Raw genomic sequence first — 14,110 nt, forward strand, 5'->3', positions numbered from 1 at the left:
TGGGGGGGAGGGGGGTTGGGGCAGGGGGGGGGGGGGGGGGGGGGGGGGGGTTTGGGGTGTTGGGTCTTTTTAAAAAATTTTTATGGGTGTTGGGGATTTTGGGGGGTGTTGGGGTTTTTGGGGGGTGTTGGGTTGTTTTTTTGGGGTGGTGTTGGGGGTGGTTTGTAAGCAACAAGATTTTCTTTAATCACTGCTTCAAAACATTTTTGTCTTTGAAAGGTAGAGCGGAACAAATTATTTTTCATCACAAACATTTTCTACACAACATCAAGGATATCCTGTGAACAATTATTTTTTAGCTGAGGACTAAGTATTTGTTTTCCATTTAATTCCTCAACAAATTATACGAAATCAATAATTGCCCCATCCCCGAATATCCAATGGCTAGTCCCGTACAGATGAAACACAATAACCACAAACTCCACAATAGTAAATAAGTAAAATATCACACTACGCCAAGTTAAGATATTGTGTAAACTTTGAGGATAATTGAACACATGTTACTATTATAAAAATCAGCGCAGAAACTGGTAACAAGTTCAACACAGCATGAGCAAAGAAATTCAGTTTGGCAATCTGGTTCCATCTTAAAATAAGTTTATTTTCTTTGTCCTTTTAATAATTAATAATCAATAAAGCACCAAATCCATGCTCAAAGCACTACATTCTTATTCCGGTCAGTGGATGCACTCTAATTTCATTCTCAGCTCCATGGGGAGCATACATCAGAGTTTTTCCACCTTTTAACAACTCTTGTTGATATATTTGATATCAAAACACACTCGGCTGAGATTCTCCGGTTGAATATTTTATGTCTGTTTCAATTATTTTTGTCAGCTGGGCTGTCTCAATGATGGTTAACGATCAATGGGAAAGGTAAATAAGTGTTTACCAGAAGTGAGATATAAGTTTGTTATTCCCATCCTAGGGAGTCTGTATAAGATTAATACTGACTTCCTGTCTACGTCCCCCCCCCCCCCCCCCCGGCTGCAATGCTGTATTGGTTAATACACCCCAGAACCTGTTGGCACAACTCTCAGTCAATAAATATATAAAGTACATTGATTGGTTACTAAATATATGTAGAAAACAGGAGTGAAACAGAAGTTATTGGAGGGTAGATATCAATTTTTTCATAAAAATAGTTCTTATAGCAAAATCCATCAAGCTAAGTCTTATACTAAGTATGTTTTACCATGAACTAGCTGATGCAGATGTAGTAGTGACTTCTGGAGGGTAGTGGTCTTGATGGAAGATGTACCCTGTTCTTGCTTACACACATATCTGTCTGACATCGTTATATTAATCTTTTTCCTGTCTTAGTACAGAATGTGAGTGGATGTGAGTGTAAATGGGAGTCTATATCAATGTCCAATTGAACAAATAAATAAATTGAGTTGATCATATTCATTCCTCTAAAATCAATCTTACCATCAACATCACCAGCATAACAATAGCCTCTGAACTTCATTTCATAATATTACTTATGTTTTCTAAACTTGTCTTATCTTTTCTTGTCTGGGCCAGGTACTACCCCTGGTCTTATCTGGACATAAAATATCAATTACAATTTTTCTTCATAAGGTCTTGAAGCAACATTGTTAGAGTCTGTGAAATGGGAATTGATGATTGGAACTTTAATTCACAAGACAAACCTAAATAATCGTCATTCAAATAGTTAATCTACTTTAGTTACAAAATGGGATTTTAAACCATGTTTAAGTCGGATGATTGTCACTGAACATTCACAGCCTCCATGTGATCACCACAAGCCCTTGACGTTGTGGCAGAGCCAGTCCACCTTGGTCGTCCACTGGCCTCCGTAAGCCTTCTGGAGCTGCTCGATGAAGTACTTGACAGCCTCTTTCTCTGTCTTCTCCACTGACAGTGTCTTGCGTATGTACTCAATGTCGTCGAGAGACTGGAGCTCCGGGATTCCGCACGACAACATCAGCGTGAACAGGGTGATCAGCAACCGTTTATTTTCCCGCAGGACGACGAAGGCAGATACACACAGCTCCTGGAACCTGCAATAACGCCACAAACAGTGAGAGTGTGTGTGTGTGTGTGTGTGTGTGTGTGTGTGTGTGTGTGTGTGTGTGTGTGTGTGTGTGTGTGTGTGTGTGTGTGTGTGTGTGTAGTGAGTGTGTGTGTGTGTGGTGTGTGTGTGTGTGTGTATGTGTGAAGTGAGTGTATGTATGTCTGTGTAGTGTGTATCTGTGTGTAGTGTGTGTGGGTGTGTAGTCTCTGTGTGTGTCTGTGTGAAGTGAGTGTATGTGTGGGTGTGTAGTCTCTGTGTGAAGTGAGTGTGTGTGTGTATCTGTGTGTGTGTGTGAAGTGAGTGTGTGTGTGTCTGTGTAGTGTGTATCTGTGTCTTGTGTGTGGGTGTGTAGTCTGTGTGTGTGAAGTGAGTGTGTGTGTGTCTGTGTATCTGTGTGTGTGTGTGTAGTCTGTGTGTGAAGTGAGTGTGTGTGTGTCTGTGTAGTGTGTATGTGTCTTGTGTGTGGGTGTGTAGTCTGTGTGTGTGAAGTGAGTGTGTGTATGTCTGTGTAGTGTGTGTCTGTGTGAAGTGAGTGTGTGTTTGTGTAGTGTGTATCTCTGTGTGTGTGTGTGTCTGTGTGAAGTGAGTGTGTGTGTGTGTCTGTGTGGTGTGTGTATATCTGTTAACACATTCCAATTGCCGGAAGTCCTGTAGTTACATGTCTGTTCTGTGTTTCAGTGTTTAGATTTATTTGCTTTCGTAATTCAAGATTACGCATAACTATATCCAATCCTCTAGGTAGAACTGGACAATTTAGGGGTTTGGCAGTGTACAAGCGTGTGCGGCCACGAATGTAAGCTTTGGTTAAAGTATATATTTAAGAAGGTAAACAACATTGTTTATATACATACATGACATAAATCTAATTACATTGTCATTATAAAAAAATCCCTTTATGATAAAATAATAACAGGCCTGGTCTAACCTGGAGGCCTGGTCTAACCCAAAGGCCTGGTCTAACCCGGAGGCCTGGTCTAACCTGGAAGCCTGTTCTAACACACATGGGTTCTTTACATCAGTGTCAGAAATTGTTTGAATTAGTAATGGATTTATGGATGTCAATTTCTTTATTATGAGGAACACAATGTTTTGGAGAATATACGTACTCCTTCGTCAGGTGAATGAATGAATTTAACAGAGAAACTTTTCACAACAATGTCCAAAAAATGACGAGAAGAAGGGGTTGAAGGTTATGGATTCCAAATTAAACTGCAAAAGTGAAGACATCTTGAATTTTTGCAGAGAAAATATTATTGTGCTTTTGGACACGTAGAGGGCAAGGACCAAAGACATAAAGCTGCATTGATGATGTGAAGGTGACCTAGAGGATGGTAACTGTGTTGTACTTACCGCTCATACTCCTTCTGTTTCGACGGCTGGTCCGCACCCTTGGCTATCACTCGGAGGAAATCCTCAGTCAGGACAAACGGAACACGCTCTCTGTTGATCCCAAACTTTTTCTTTCTGTGGTTTAAGAAATGTCCAAAATCTATATGGAATACCTGAAAAATATTTTAATATTTTAAACAATATCTGCTTTGCAAGTTTCCTCCATGTCAAGGGGCCCCTGTGACCCAGTCATTCAAAGCTGTATAGAGTTGTCTCCCTTAATTGTGCAGTAATTTATGATGATTATGATCATTGTCTTGTCATCGTGGGCTTCTTCCAAGTAGTAAATGTCTAAGTCTTACCTCTGAGCCCGGCATGCAGCGATTCAACTGAAATACTGCTGAATGCATTGGTAAATAGAGAATCTCACCCGAGTGTCCTTTGATATCAAATATATCAACACGAGTTGATTAAAGTGGGAAAACTCCGAGGCTTGCAGAGGATTTTTTTCCACTTTTTTCACCGAGTGTTGATATATTTGATGTCAAAAGACACGAGGGTGAGATTGTAATTATCATCCAACATCATTCTTTCAACTTTTTCCGTTTCTAGAAAGTAATAAGCAGTGTCTTAAGTGTAAAAAGTACTGCTAACAGCTTTAGTAGCAGAGCCAAAAGTGATGTCATTTGATTGTGATGTCATGGTAACCAATGACATCACAATGGTCTGCAAAGCATTGTGATGCAATTTCATTGCAGCGATATCTACAGTATAGATATCGCTTGATCTCACCCAAGCGATATCTCCTGTGGGAGCCAGTTTAGGATAATAAACCAAAATCACAACTCCCACACGCCCACATCTAAACTGGATTCATGGCAGCTGTTCCCACAAACATGGACCCCAAGAACTGACCCAAAAGTACTTCCAACTTGATCCCCCCCCCCCCCCCCCCCCCCCCCACACACACACACACACACTTTTCCTAGAAGACCAGTTACCAGTTTTCTGGGGCCAGCTTCCCCAATCCTCAAGGACCAGGTTAATTAATCATGAGGCGACTAACAGGATTGGGTGGTCAGACTCGCTGACTTGGTTGATGCATGTCATCGATCCCAGTAGCGTGGATTGATGCTCATGTGGTCAATCACTGGATTGTCTGGTCCAGACTTGATTATTTACAGCTCGCCATCATTTAGCTGGAATATTTCTGAGTGTGGCAACAAATAAACAACAAACAATAATAATTGAAAATTAATTTTTCAGTTTCTCTCACCTGTCCTTCTTCCGTCACCATGATGTTCCCTGGGTGCCTGTCGCCGATGCCCAGCACAAACGTGGCGACGCAGTATCCAGCGCACGATCTGGTAAAGGCGTCGATTGCTTGGTCATACCTGTACAAATGCCCCAGGATGTTGTTACCACAAATGAGCGAGCCACTGTAACTTGATGACAGAGATAGGTGACGTCACGTTCAATAGTGAGGTCATCTGGTTTGTTCTATGACGTTTCCATGTTTCTAAAAGTGGGTCAGTGACATTCGTGTTGATTGCAGTGTAAATGTTTCAGAACCAATATTGTTGTTTCTTTTTATTTGACAACAAATTCAATACATTTTAGCTATAATAACGATAACACTATTTTTCAGGGCATTATCAAACCCTCGGTCTTTTCAACTGCCCTCCTTCGCCAGGCATCGAATGTGCAACAGTACAAAATGGTGACTATGGAGATGAGTGTTCTAGCCAATGGGGATACCTAGGGGTGGAAGCTATTAGGGCTGGGACGAGTTTAAATTTACTACCCGGGTACCCGATCCCCTATTACCCGGCCCTACCGGGTACCCGACCCCCTATTACCCAGCCCTACCGGGTACCCGACCCCCTATTACCCAGCCCTACCGGGTACCCGACCCCCTATTACCCAGCCCTACCGGGTACCCGACCCCCTATTACCCAGCCCTACCGGGTACCCGACCCCCTATTACCCAGCCCTACCGGGTACCCGACCCCCTTTTACCCAGCCCTACCGGGTACCCGACCCCCTATTACCCAGCCCTACCGGGTACCCGACCCCCTATTACCCAGCCCTACCGGGTACCCGACCCCCTATTACCCAGCCCTACCGGATACCCGACCCCCTATTACCCAGCCCTACCGGGTACCCGACCCCCTATTACCCGGCCCTACCGGGTACCCGACCCCCTATTACCCGGCCCTACCGGGTACCCGACCCCCTATTACCCGGCCCTACCGGGTACCCGACCCCCTATTACCCGGCCCTACCGGGTACCCGACCCCCTATTACCCGGCCCTACCGGGTACCCGACCCCCTATTACCCGGCCCTACCGGGTACCCGACCCCCTATTACCCGGCCCTACCGGATACCCGACCCCCTATTACCCGACCCTACTGGGTACCTGATCCCCTATTACCCGACCCTACTGGGTACCCGACCCCCTATTACCCGGCCCTACCGGGTACCCGACCCCCTATTACCCGGCCCTACCGGGTACCCGACCCCCTATTACCCGACCCTACCCGGGTACCTGACACCATATTACCCGGCCCTACCCAGGTACCCGATCCCCTATTACCCGACCCTACTCGGGTACCCACTGCAGGTCTCAAGAGTTGGGAACAAAATGTCTGATTGGGAATTGTTTTATTGCAGCCCTGGCCAAAACTATTTAGATTCTTGTATCAAACGATCAATACACTGAAGTTGACTGAAGTTTTATCTTTACTGAAACATATACCAGCCAAAAGGAATGTGTGCATCGTCAGAAAGAAATGCGAACATTAGCGACTTGTGGTGTAACCAATGAGCTATAGTGAGTTTTTGTCATCAAACAATATATCACGTGACTAACCGAGTCCGGATAGTCCTGTGGGTACCCGGGTCCTACTCATGACCTACCCGACCCAAGTACCTGAGTTACCCGTCCCAGCCCTAGAAGCTATCGCTCGTCACGCCGGGCTTGTTTCCCCACATCAGTACAATCTCAGTGAGGCTCATATCTGGTGCCCCTGCCATGTTATGGCTGGAATATTACTAAAAGTGACCTGTGAAGATCCGGGCCTTCATATAGCAGGAATATTGGAGTTTGGCCTTAAACAACAAACAAACAACACCAAAAGTAGTGTAATACTCACTCTTTTATCGACTTTAGTGGCCTCTTACAACAAGCATGAGAGTGCTGCAGACGTATTCTACCCGAGTCTCCGTATGCTATAGCCCAAAACAGTACCTGTCTGCATTCTTCTCCTTGATCCACCGATGAAGCTGGGAGGAGTCCATCTGTATGGCGGCCCGAGTACCCCCCCGGGACTGTATCGACGTGATCGTCTTGGCGTTCCGAACTACCTGAATGAGACCCACATCCTTCCCTGTCGCCAAACACCCGTACGGAATCATCCTGAAAAACAAACACTCTGTAGCTCCGCAGGTAATCTAACTTTGTGCATTATTCCAGCTATATGATGGCGATAAGTAAATAATTGAGTCTTGACCAGATAATCCAGTGATTGATATCATGAGGATCTATGTGTAGCGGCCATAAAATTTCCGAGTCCCGTGATGGGATTCGAACCTTCTTATCTGAGGTCGGAAGCCTTGTCCACATGACCAAAGAGGTTAACCCCGTCAGCAAGTGACAAGGTAAGGATGTCATCTGTGGGATGACTCCACGCCCTGCTACATATGAAATTGGAATACAATTACATGCATCAACCAAGTCATCGAATCTGACCACCTGATCCTGTTAGTCGCCTTTTACGAGAAGCATGGGTTGCTTAAGAGACAGGATATTTTTCCAGTTGCTGCTTTGAAACATAGGGCGCCAAACAAAGACATTTGTTTCATCAGGCTTGTCAAGGAAACAATTTTTAATATAAGGTAAAAACCTCAGGATGATAGATGTCTCATAAATTATTTTAATTAATGCAGAACTAGAAGGTTTAGAAATGTATTCTCATCCTTCATAATATTTTCATTTTGTTTTTGGGGATAGCTATTGGCCCTGGTCGGCCCTGGTCAGAACATTGTCACTGTAGGTTGGTCATGTGCAGATATTTGTTCCCCCACCTGAGGTCGAGGCCTTCAGCCTTCCAGATGGTGTCCATCAGCCGGATGACCTGGAGAGTCAGCATGTCCTGTCTCAGATCTGGAACAACAATCAGGATTAAAGTAGAACCTGTGTCTTCCTTGTTTGGTTACAAAGACCACAGTGCACTGTAGCTCACCGGAATGATTCTTGAACATTGGCAACATTATTTCACAAGGGTCGTAATACAGAGGCCATCATGAATATACAGATAAAAGTATCACCAGTTCTACACAAGAGACACTCTCCATGTACATTACATAACAGGACAACATTACATGGTCAATATGATCGCAGAGACAGTCAAACCTCAACAAGGAAATATGTATGAACATCTTAAGGTGAGGCGAGGTGAAATGGGGTTTAACGTCGCGTCCAAGATTATTGCACTTATATAACGACGTGCAAGTACGTGTATGTGTGTGTGTGTGGCTGCTTGTACTAGTCTGGACTGATGCCGATTTATAGTGCTAGCACACTGAGATACCATGCCGCAGTTTAACATGAATACCCCACTCAACACCGTATACTGACTCCGATCCGACCAGTCCTTGTTTTAGCCCCTTAATGCCAAGCACCAGACAGGGTAACAACAAGTACCATCTTTTAACGCCTTTTGGTATGACGCGGCCGGGGATCGAACCCTGGGCCTTCCACTCTCCGGGCGGACGCTCTACCACTAGACCACGGAGGCGGTCCACAAACATCTTAAGCTTGATACAGCCATTTGGTGCAGTGTGTGTTCGTTCACTGCTGCTGTAGCTATAGTCCATTGTGTGGAAGGGAACCCTGTTTTTTTGTCCACTGAGCAAACGAATTTAGCCACGCAAAATCTCACCCTCCTGTCTTTTGATATCAAATATATCAACACTCGTTGATATATTTGATATCAAAAGACACTCAGATGAGATTCTCTATTTAACAACTCTTTGAAAATTATTCTAAGTACATCATGGTGTGTCAATTTTGTTTAATGTCGGAGGAAAAACGGAAGTCATACAGGATATTACCCACATTGCTGAAACCAACAAGCACGGGTATGGTGCTGACAAACAGGAAAGATAATCTGGGTGAATCCAATGGTCATAAGTTCCTCTAATGCCTAAGGGACACAATTCTGAACAGCAAAATCTGGCCTGTGCTACCTTATAACAGAAAGGCTCACCATCACCATTCTTGAAGATGACTCTGTAGTCGAACTGATGCATATCTTTCATGGGGTCAGGGTTACTCCACACCAGCCACAGGGGGCGCTTCTTGGAGGTCATGACAGCACAGTCAGCTTGTCTGGAAACAGGACATGAGGGCCGGAATGAGTTGGGTGTAAGGACACTTTGTTACCATGACATCAGTGCATGGCAACTGGTTGTGGTAGGCAATGTTCTTTATCATACCTCCATGTCAGAATGATAAGACCTGAAAGAATGCTATGCATCCCACCTTGGAGGAAAATAAATCCCTTATACCGCACCATGAGAAAGACAGGCTGCACATGGATTTCTGAGAGGCGGAATAAATCCCTTATACCCCACCACAAGCAAGACAGGCTGCACGTGGATTTCTGAGAGGAAGAATAAATCCCTTATACCCTGCCATGAGCAAGACAGGCTGCACGTGGATTTCTGAGAGGAAGAATAAATCCTTTATACCCCACCAAGAGCAAGTCAAGCTCCACATGGATTTCTGAGAGGCAGAATAAATCCCTTATACCCCACCAAGAGCAAGTCAAGCTCCACATAGATTTCTGAGAGGCAGAATAAATCCCTTATACCCCACCAAGAGAAAATCAAGCTCCGCATGGATTTCTGAGAGGCAGAATAAATCCCTTATACCCCACCACAAGCAAGTCAAGCTCCACATGGATTTCTGAGAGGCAGAATAAATCCCTTATACCCCACCAAGAGCAAGTCAAGCTCCACATGGATTTCTGAGAGGCAGAATAAATCCCTTATACCCCACCAAGAGCAAGTCAAGCTCCACATGGATTTCTGAGAGGTAGAATAAATTGCTTATACCCTGCTTCGTAGCAAAAAGCTGGCACAAGCTAAACTCAGCTCAATTGAGCAGCTTTTTTCTATCAATTGAGGGTGGTGGGGGTGGTGGGACTCACATGATCTCCCCCAGGACATGGGCCGTGTTGAGGGGGGAGATGATGCTCTGGAGTGCCTCCTGGTAGTCCGGCTGCTGCAGCTGCTCCTGCAGGAACTTCATCTGCTCATCCTGAAAGAAAAAGCATAACAATGTGATTAGGAAATTATGAGTCCAACATATACAAGTGCAACAGACAATTACCAGTTGACAGCAATATATGGCATAGTCACTGATACAACCAGAGAAAGTGTTTGAATGTGCGTTGTTCCGATTCCGTTTTTTACGACCTGATTGCTGTTTAATAGTTCCTAGTTTTTGTAAATCCTAGTTTTATATGGACAAATGGCAACTTCCATGAAGTGTGTGATTCCTTTTGACCCTACTTTACAGTGACTACCGCTTGTAGTCAGAAATATTCCATGTTTATCAAAGTGGCATATAAATGATCAAACCTGGTCCAGGGTAAAGTACGAGCAATATCACACCATGACAAGGACCCGCAATCAGCCAATCAAGGAGCTTAGTCTCATGACAAGCAGAAGTACTGAGGACAAATATATATTCCTATTTGGCAAATGAACAGCCTTATTAATTAATTGCTTACATCTTTGACCTCTGACTTGAGCATGGTGGTAAGTCTGGTGAGCTTCTCCAACGCCTCAACTTGCTGACTAAGCTTTTTCAGGAACGACCCACATCCTCGACAGTACGCCTCTAACACGAGCCCAAACCTCAACCGAGATGGCGTGTGGTACATCTCCGATCTGGAGTGAGTGAGGAGTGAGTGAGAAGTGAGTGAGTGAGAAGTGAGTGAGTGAGTGAGTGAGTGAGTGAGTGAGTGAGTGAGTGAGAGAGTAGAACAGTGTTTCTGTCATATCACAGTGTGAGGTAAAATGGGATTTAATGTTCAAAATTATTTCACTTTTTAGCGATGTGCATAGTGCTTGTACCAGTCAGACCAATGACGTTTTAAATAGCTAGGCCATGAGATAACATGCTGCTGTTAATTTGAATACCCTACTCAGACCTATATTTTAGAACAAATTCTAATACATATTTATTTAACAGCAGAGTTAAGCATTGCTGTCAAATTCAAAGCCAATTTGAGGCTTTTTATGGACTCTCAAGGCACATGAACATTAAGGTTTTTTCAAGGTAGATCCAAAGACGTATTCACGTCTTTGGTAGATCAAATTTCAGGGAATTTTCAAGGCAGATCAAAAATTCAAGGCCTTGTCAGACTTCTGACCTAACTCCAATTTTTAGCACCACATATTGAACGACTTACAGATGACAGAATGACAACAACACCGACCTACTTAGATTACTAAAAGACTACAAACAACCGATTGTGGTATTAGCTAAACCCTAAATGGGCCCCATCCTTAAATGGGCCTCAGCCAAAGACAGGAGAGGGGAGATAACTCTCACAAGATGCGACTGACTGCAAGCACATGGCATCAGGCAGAGTCTTGTACACAGCTACCCTTACAGTGATTAAACACAGTTAATGAACGGAGATATCTTTGTCACCACACCAATGGGACGTACTTCAGCTGAGGTGAGGTGAAATGGGGTTTAACATTGAGTCCAAGATTATTGCACTTATATAGCGATGTGCATGTACGTGTGTGTGTTTGTGTGGCTGCTTGTACTAGTCCGGACTGATGCCGATTTATAGTGCTAGCCCACTGAGATACCATGCCGCAGTTTAACATGAATACCCCACTCAGACACAGTATACTGACTCCGAGCCGACCAGTCCTTGTTTTATCCCCTTAATGCCGAGCGCAAGACAGGGTAACAACAAGTACCATCTTTTAACGTCTTTTGGTATGACGCGGCCGGGGATCGAACCCCAGACCTTCCGCTCTCCAGGCAGACACTCTACCACTAGACCACAGAGGCGGTCGGGACGTACTTGAGATGCCAGAAGAAGAAATTTCCTATCCTCTGAGACAGAAGAGCTCTCTTCAGCAGGAATGTGGTGAGGGGATTGTCCAGGTATGGCTCGTACTTGAGGGCCTGAAAACAAACACATCACAGAAATACGTATCTTCCCCGCCCACAACACAACACACCAACTTGTCACAGACCAGTTAAAGGCATTTCTATCCCTGCTGAAAAACTTTTGTTTGTTTTGTTTGTTTGTTGTTTAATGCCTCACTCAGCAATATTCCAGCTATATGATGGCAGTCTGTTAATAATCAAGTCCGGACCAGACAATCCAGTGATTGACATCATGAGCATCGATCCACGCATTTGGGATACGATGACATCAACCAAGTCCGCAAGCCTGACCACCCGATCCCGTTAGTCGCCTCTTACTACAAGCATAGTCGCCTGTTACGGCAAGAATGGGTTGCTGAAGACCTATTCCACCCTGGACATTCACGATTCGTAGGCTAACTACTGGATCTGTATCTGTCTCTGTACTGCACCTTAACTCCACTGCCTTACAGGGTCACTCATTCGGTGACTTGGTGGTCCTAGGAACTGGACTTTTATCTGCAGAGTCTGGGGTTTGAATCCTAGATTTGATGATCACCTTCTTTGGTATGTTAATTGTTTTTGTTTGTTTTTGTTTAACACCATACTCAGCAATATTTCAGCTATAAGGCATCCTGTGAAGAAATCAAATCTGGGCCAGACAAACCAGTGATTGATATAATGTCAAACATCCCGTGTTGTCAGGGCACCCCGCCGCTATCAACCAATCACTGTGTCTGACACCTGATCCTTTTCGTCATGACTCTCTTCCTGTACCGACTGTCTTGTCAAAGATCCATTATGGCAGAATAAGACCGGCAGATGGCAGTTATACACATGGATAACTCAAATGATCAAAACAAATCAGAATCCAAAAGAAGAACTGCAAGGGTAACCCATGATCACAGGTGTCTGGCACAGCTAAGGGAGGCAACTCTGCACTACAAATCACAGTGCCTTAGATGGCTGTGTCACCCATGTGTCTCTCCAACAGTCAAGGGTAACCCATAATCACAGGTGTCTGGCACGGCTAAGGGAGGTAACTCAGCACAACAAATCACAGTGCCTTAGAAGGCTGTGTCACCCATATTTCCCTCCAACAGGATAACTTGGAATGAGTGGCTACCTGCACAAGCTGCAGAAGATACTGAGATAGTTCGTCATCATGGAGACCACGGTCCAGACATTCCACGGCAAAATGTCGGACCCTCAGATCGGAGTAGGAGCAATCCAACAGTTCCAAGGCCACCTCTGGCAAAACCGAAGGCCATCTTCTCAACAATACATACAGCTGCAATAAATGACCATTCTATAATCACTTGACAGAACCCACCATAGACGTCATTCGCCACACAGAGCTTCAATACTTGCATAAAGACGATATAACAATTTAACTTGGCAAGCGTTAGACCATTGTTCAACTAGAAAGTGTTTTTACTCGTAAAAACATATGTCTCCCCCCCTCCCCTAACCCCCATTCATTCGTTTACTTCACGTTAAACCAAATCTCTTCATTCCCACCCTCCATTACTAAATAACAGAGACAAAAATAGAACTCCTAGAAATTTCAAACAACTAATGGGCACCACTTCAGGACTTGGTTAATATGTTACAATTTCATGAAATAATATTAAACAGTTTTTGAGTTATGGTCCGGAAACAAAGCTTACCCCCATTCAGAGTCTATGATCAAGTTATCTCCATGGAAACGAGAAAAAATAAAAATGTCAAAAATCTCTAAATAGCAAAAGGCACCACTTCAGTGCTGGGTTAATGTGTATACAAAGTTTCGCGAAAAAATATTAAACGGTTTCTGAGTTATGGTCAGGAAACAAAGCTTACCCCCATTCAGAGCCTATGTTCAACTTATCTCCATGGAAACGAGAAAAAATAAAAATGTCAAAAATCTCTAAATAGCAAAAGGCACCACTTCAGTGCTGGGTTAATGTGTATACAAAGTTTCGCGAAAAAATATTAAACGGTTTCCGAGTTATGGTCCGGAAACCAGCTTACCCCCATTCAGAGTCTATGTTCAAGTTATCTCCATGGAAACGAGAAAAAATAAAAATGTCAAAAATCTCTAAATAGCAAAAGGCACCACTTCAGTGCTGGGTTAATGTGTACAGAAAGTTTCGCGAAAAAATATTAAACGGTTTCTGAGTTATGGTCCGGAAACGGTGGGAACGCCGATGCCGACGCCGACGCCGACGGGAACCGTGCTAAAAACAATATGTCTCCCTCCATTCTGGGGGAGACATAATTCTCACAGAAAGACTATATAACATTTACACTTAGCTAGTAATAGACCATTGTTCAATTCTCACAGTAAGACTATATAACAATTACACTTAGCTAGTAATAGACCGTTGTTCAATTCTCACAGAAAAAAATATATCATATTTACACTTAGCTAGTAACAGACCATTGTTCAATTCTCACAGTAAGACTATATAACATTTACACTTAGCTAGTAATAGACCATTGTTCAATTCTCACTGTAAGACTATATAACATTTACACTTAGCTAGTAATAGACCATTGTTCAATTCTCACA

At 43.8% G+C, this 14,110-nt stretch overlaps 1 protein-coding gene across 1 annotated transcript in view; it reads right to left on the reverse strand.

Moving 5' to 3' along the window:
* Positions 1 to 1,019: 1,019 nt before the first annotated feature.
* Positions 1,020 to 14,110, reverse strand: part of LOC139471324 (phosphatidylinositol 4,5-bisphosphate 3-kinase catalytic subunit alpha isoform-like) — a 28,209-nt gene continuing 15,118 nt past the window's right edge. Inside the window, exons 11-20 of the mRNA XM_071253634.1 lie at positions 12,683 to 12,847; positions 11,489 to 11,592; positions 10,172 to 10,331; positions 9,587 to 9,696; positions 8,642 to 8,763; positions 7,458 to 7,536; positions 6,622 to 6,789; positions 4,647 to 4,764; positions 3,392 to 3,543; positions 1,020 to 2,027 (exon numbers count right to left, since the gene is read on the reverse strand). Coding sequence (XP_071109735.1) covers positions 1,763 to 2,027; positions 3,392 to 3,543; positions 4,647 to 4,764; positions 6,622 to 6,789; positions 7,458 to 7,536; positions 8,642 to 8,763; positions 9,587 to 9,696; positions 10,172 to 10,331; positions 11,489 to 11,592; positions 12,683 to 12,847 — 1,443 coding nt within the window. The 3' untranslated portion in view covers positions 1,020 to 1,762. The remainder of the gene's footprint in view (positions 2,028 to 3,391; positions 3,544 to 4,646; positions 4,765 to 6,621; positions 6,790 to 7,457; positions 7,537 to 8,641; positions 8,764 to 9,586; positions 9,697 to 10,171; positions 10,332 to 11,488; positions 11,593 to 12,682; positions 12,848 to 14,110) is intronic.

This window comes from Haliotis cracherodii, unplaced genomic scaffold, assembly GCF_022045235.1.
Source record: "Haliotis cracherodii isolate W230 unplaced genomic scaffold, xgHalCrac1.p SCAF_22, whole genome shotgun sequence".
NCBI lineage: Eukaryota > Metazoa > Mollusca > Gastropoda > Lepetellida > Haliotidae > Haliotis > Haliotis cracherodii.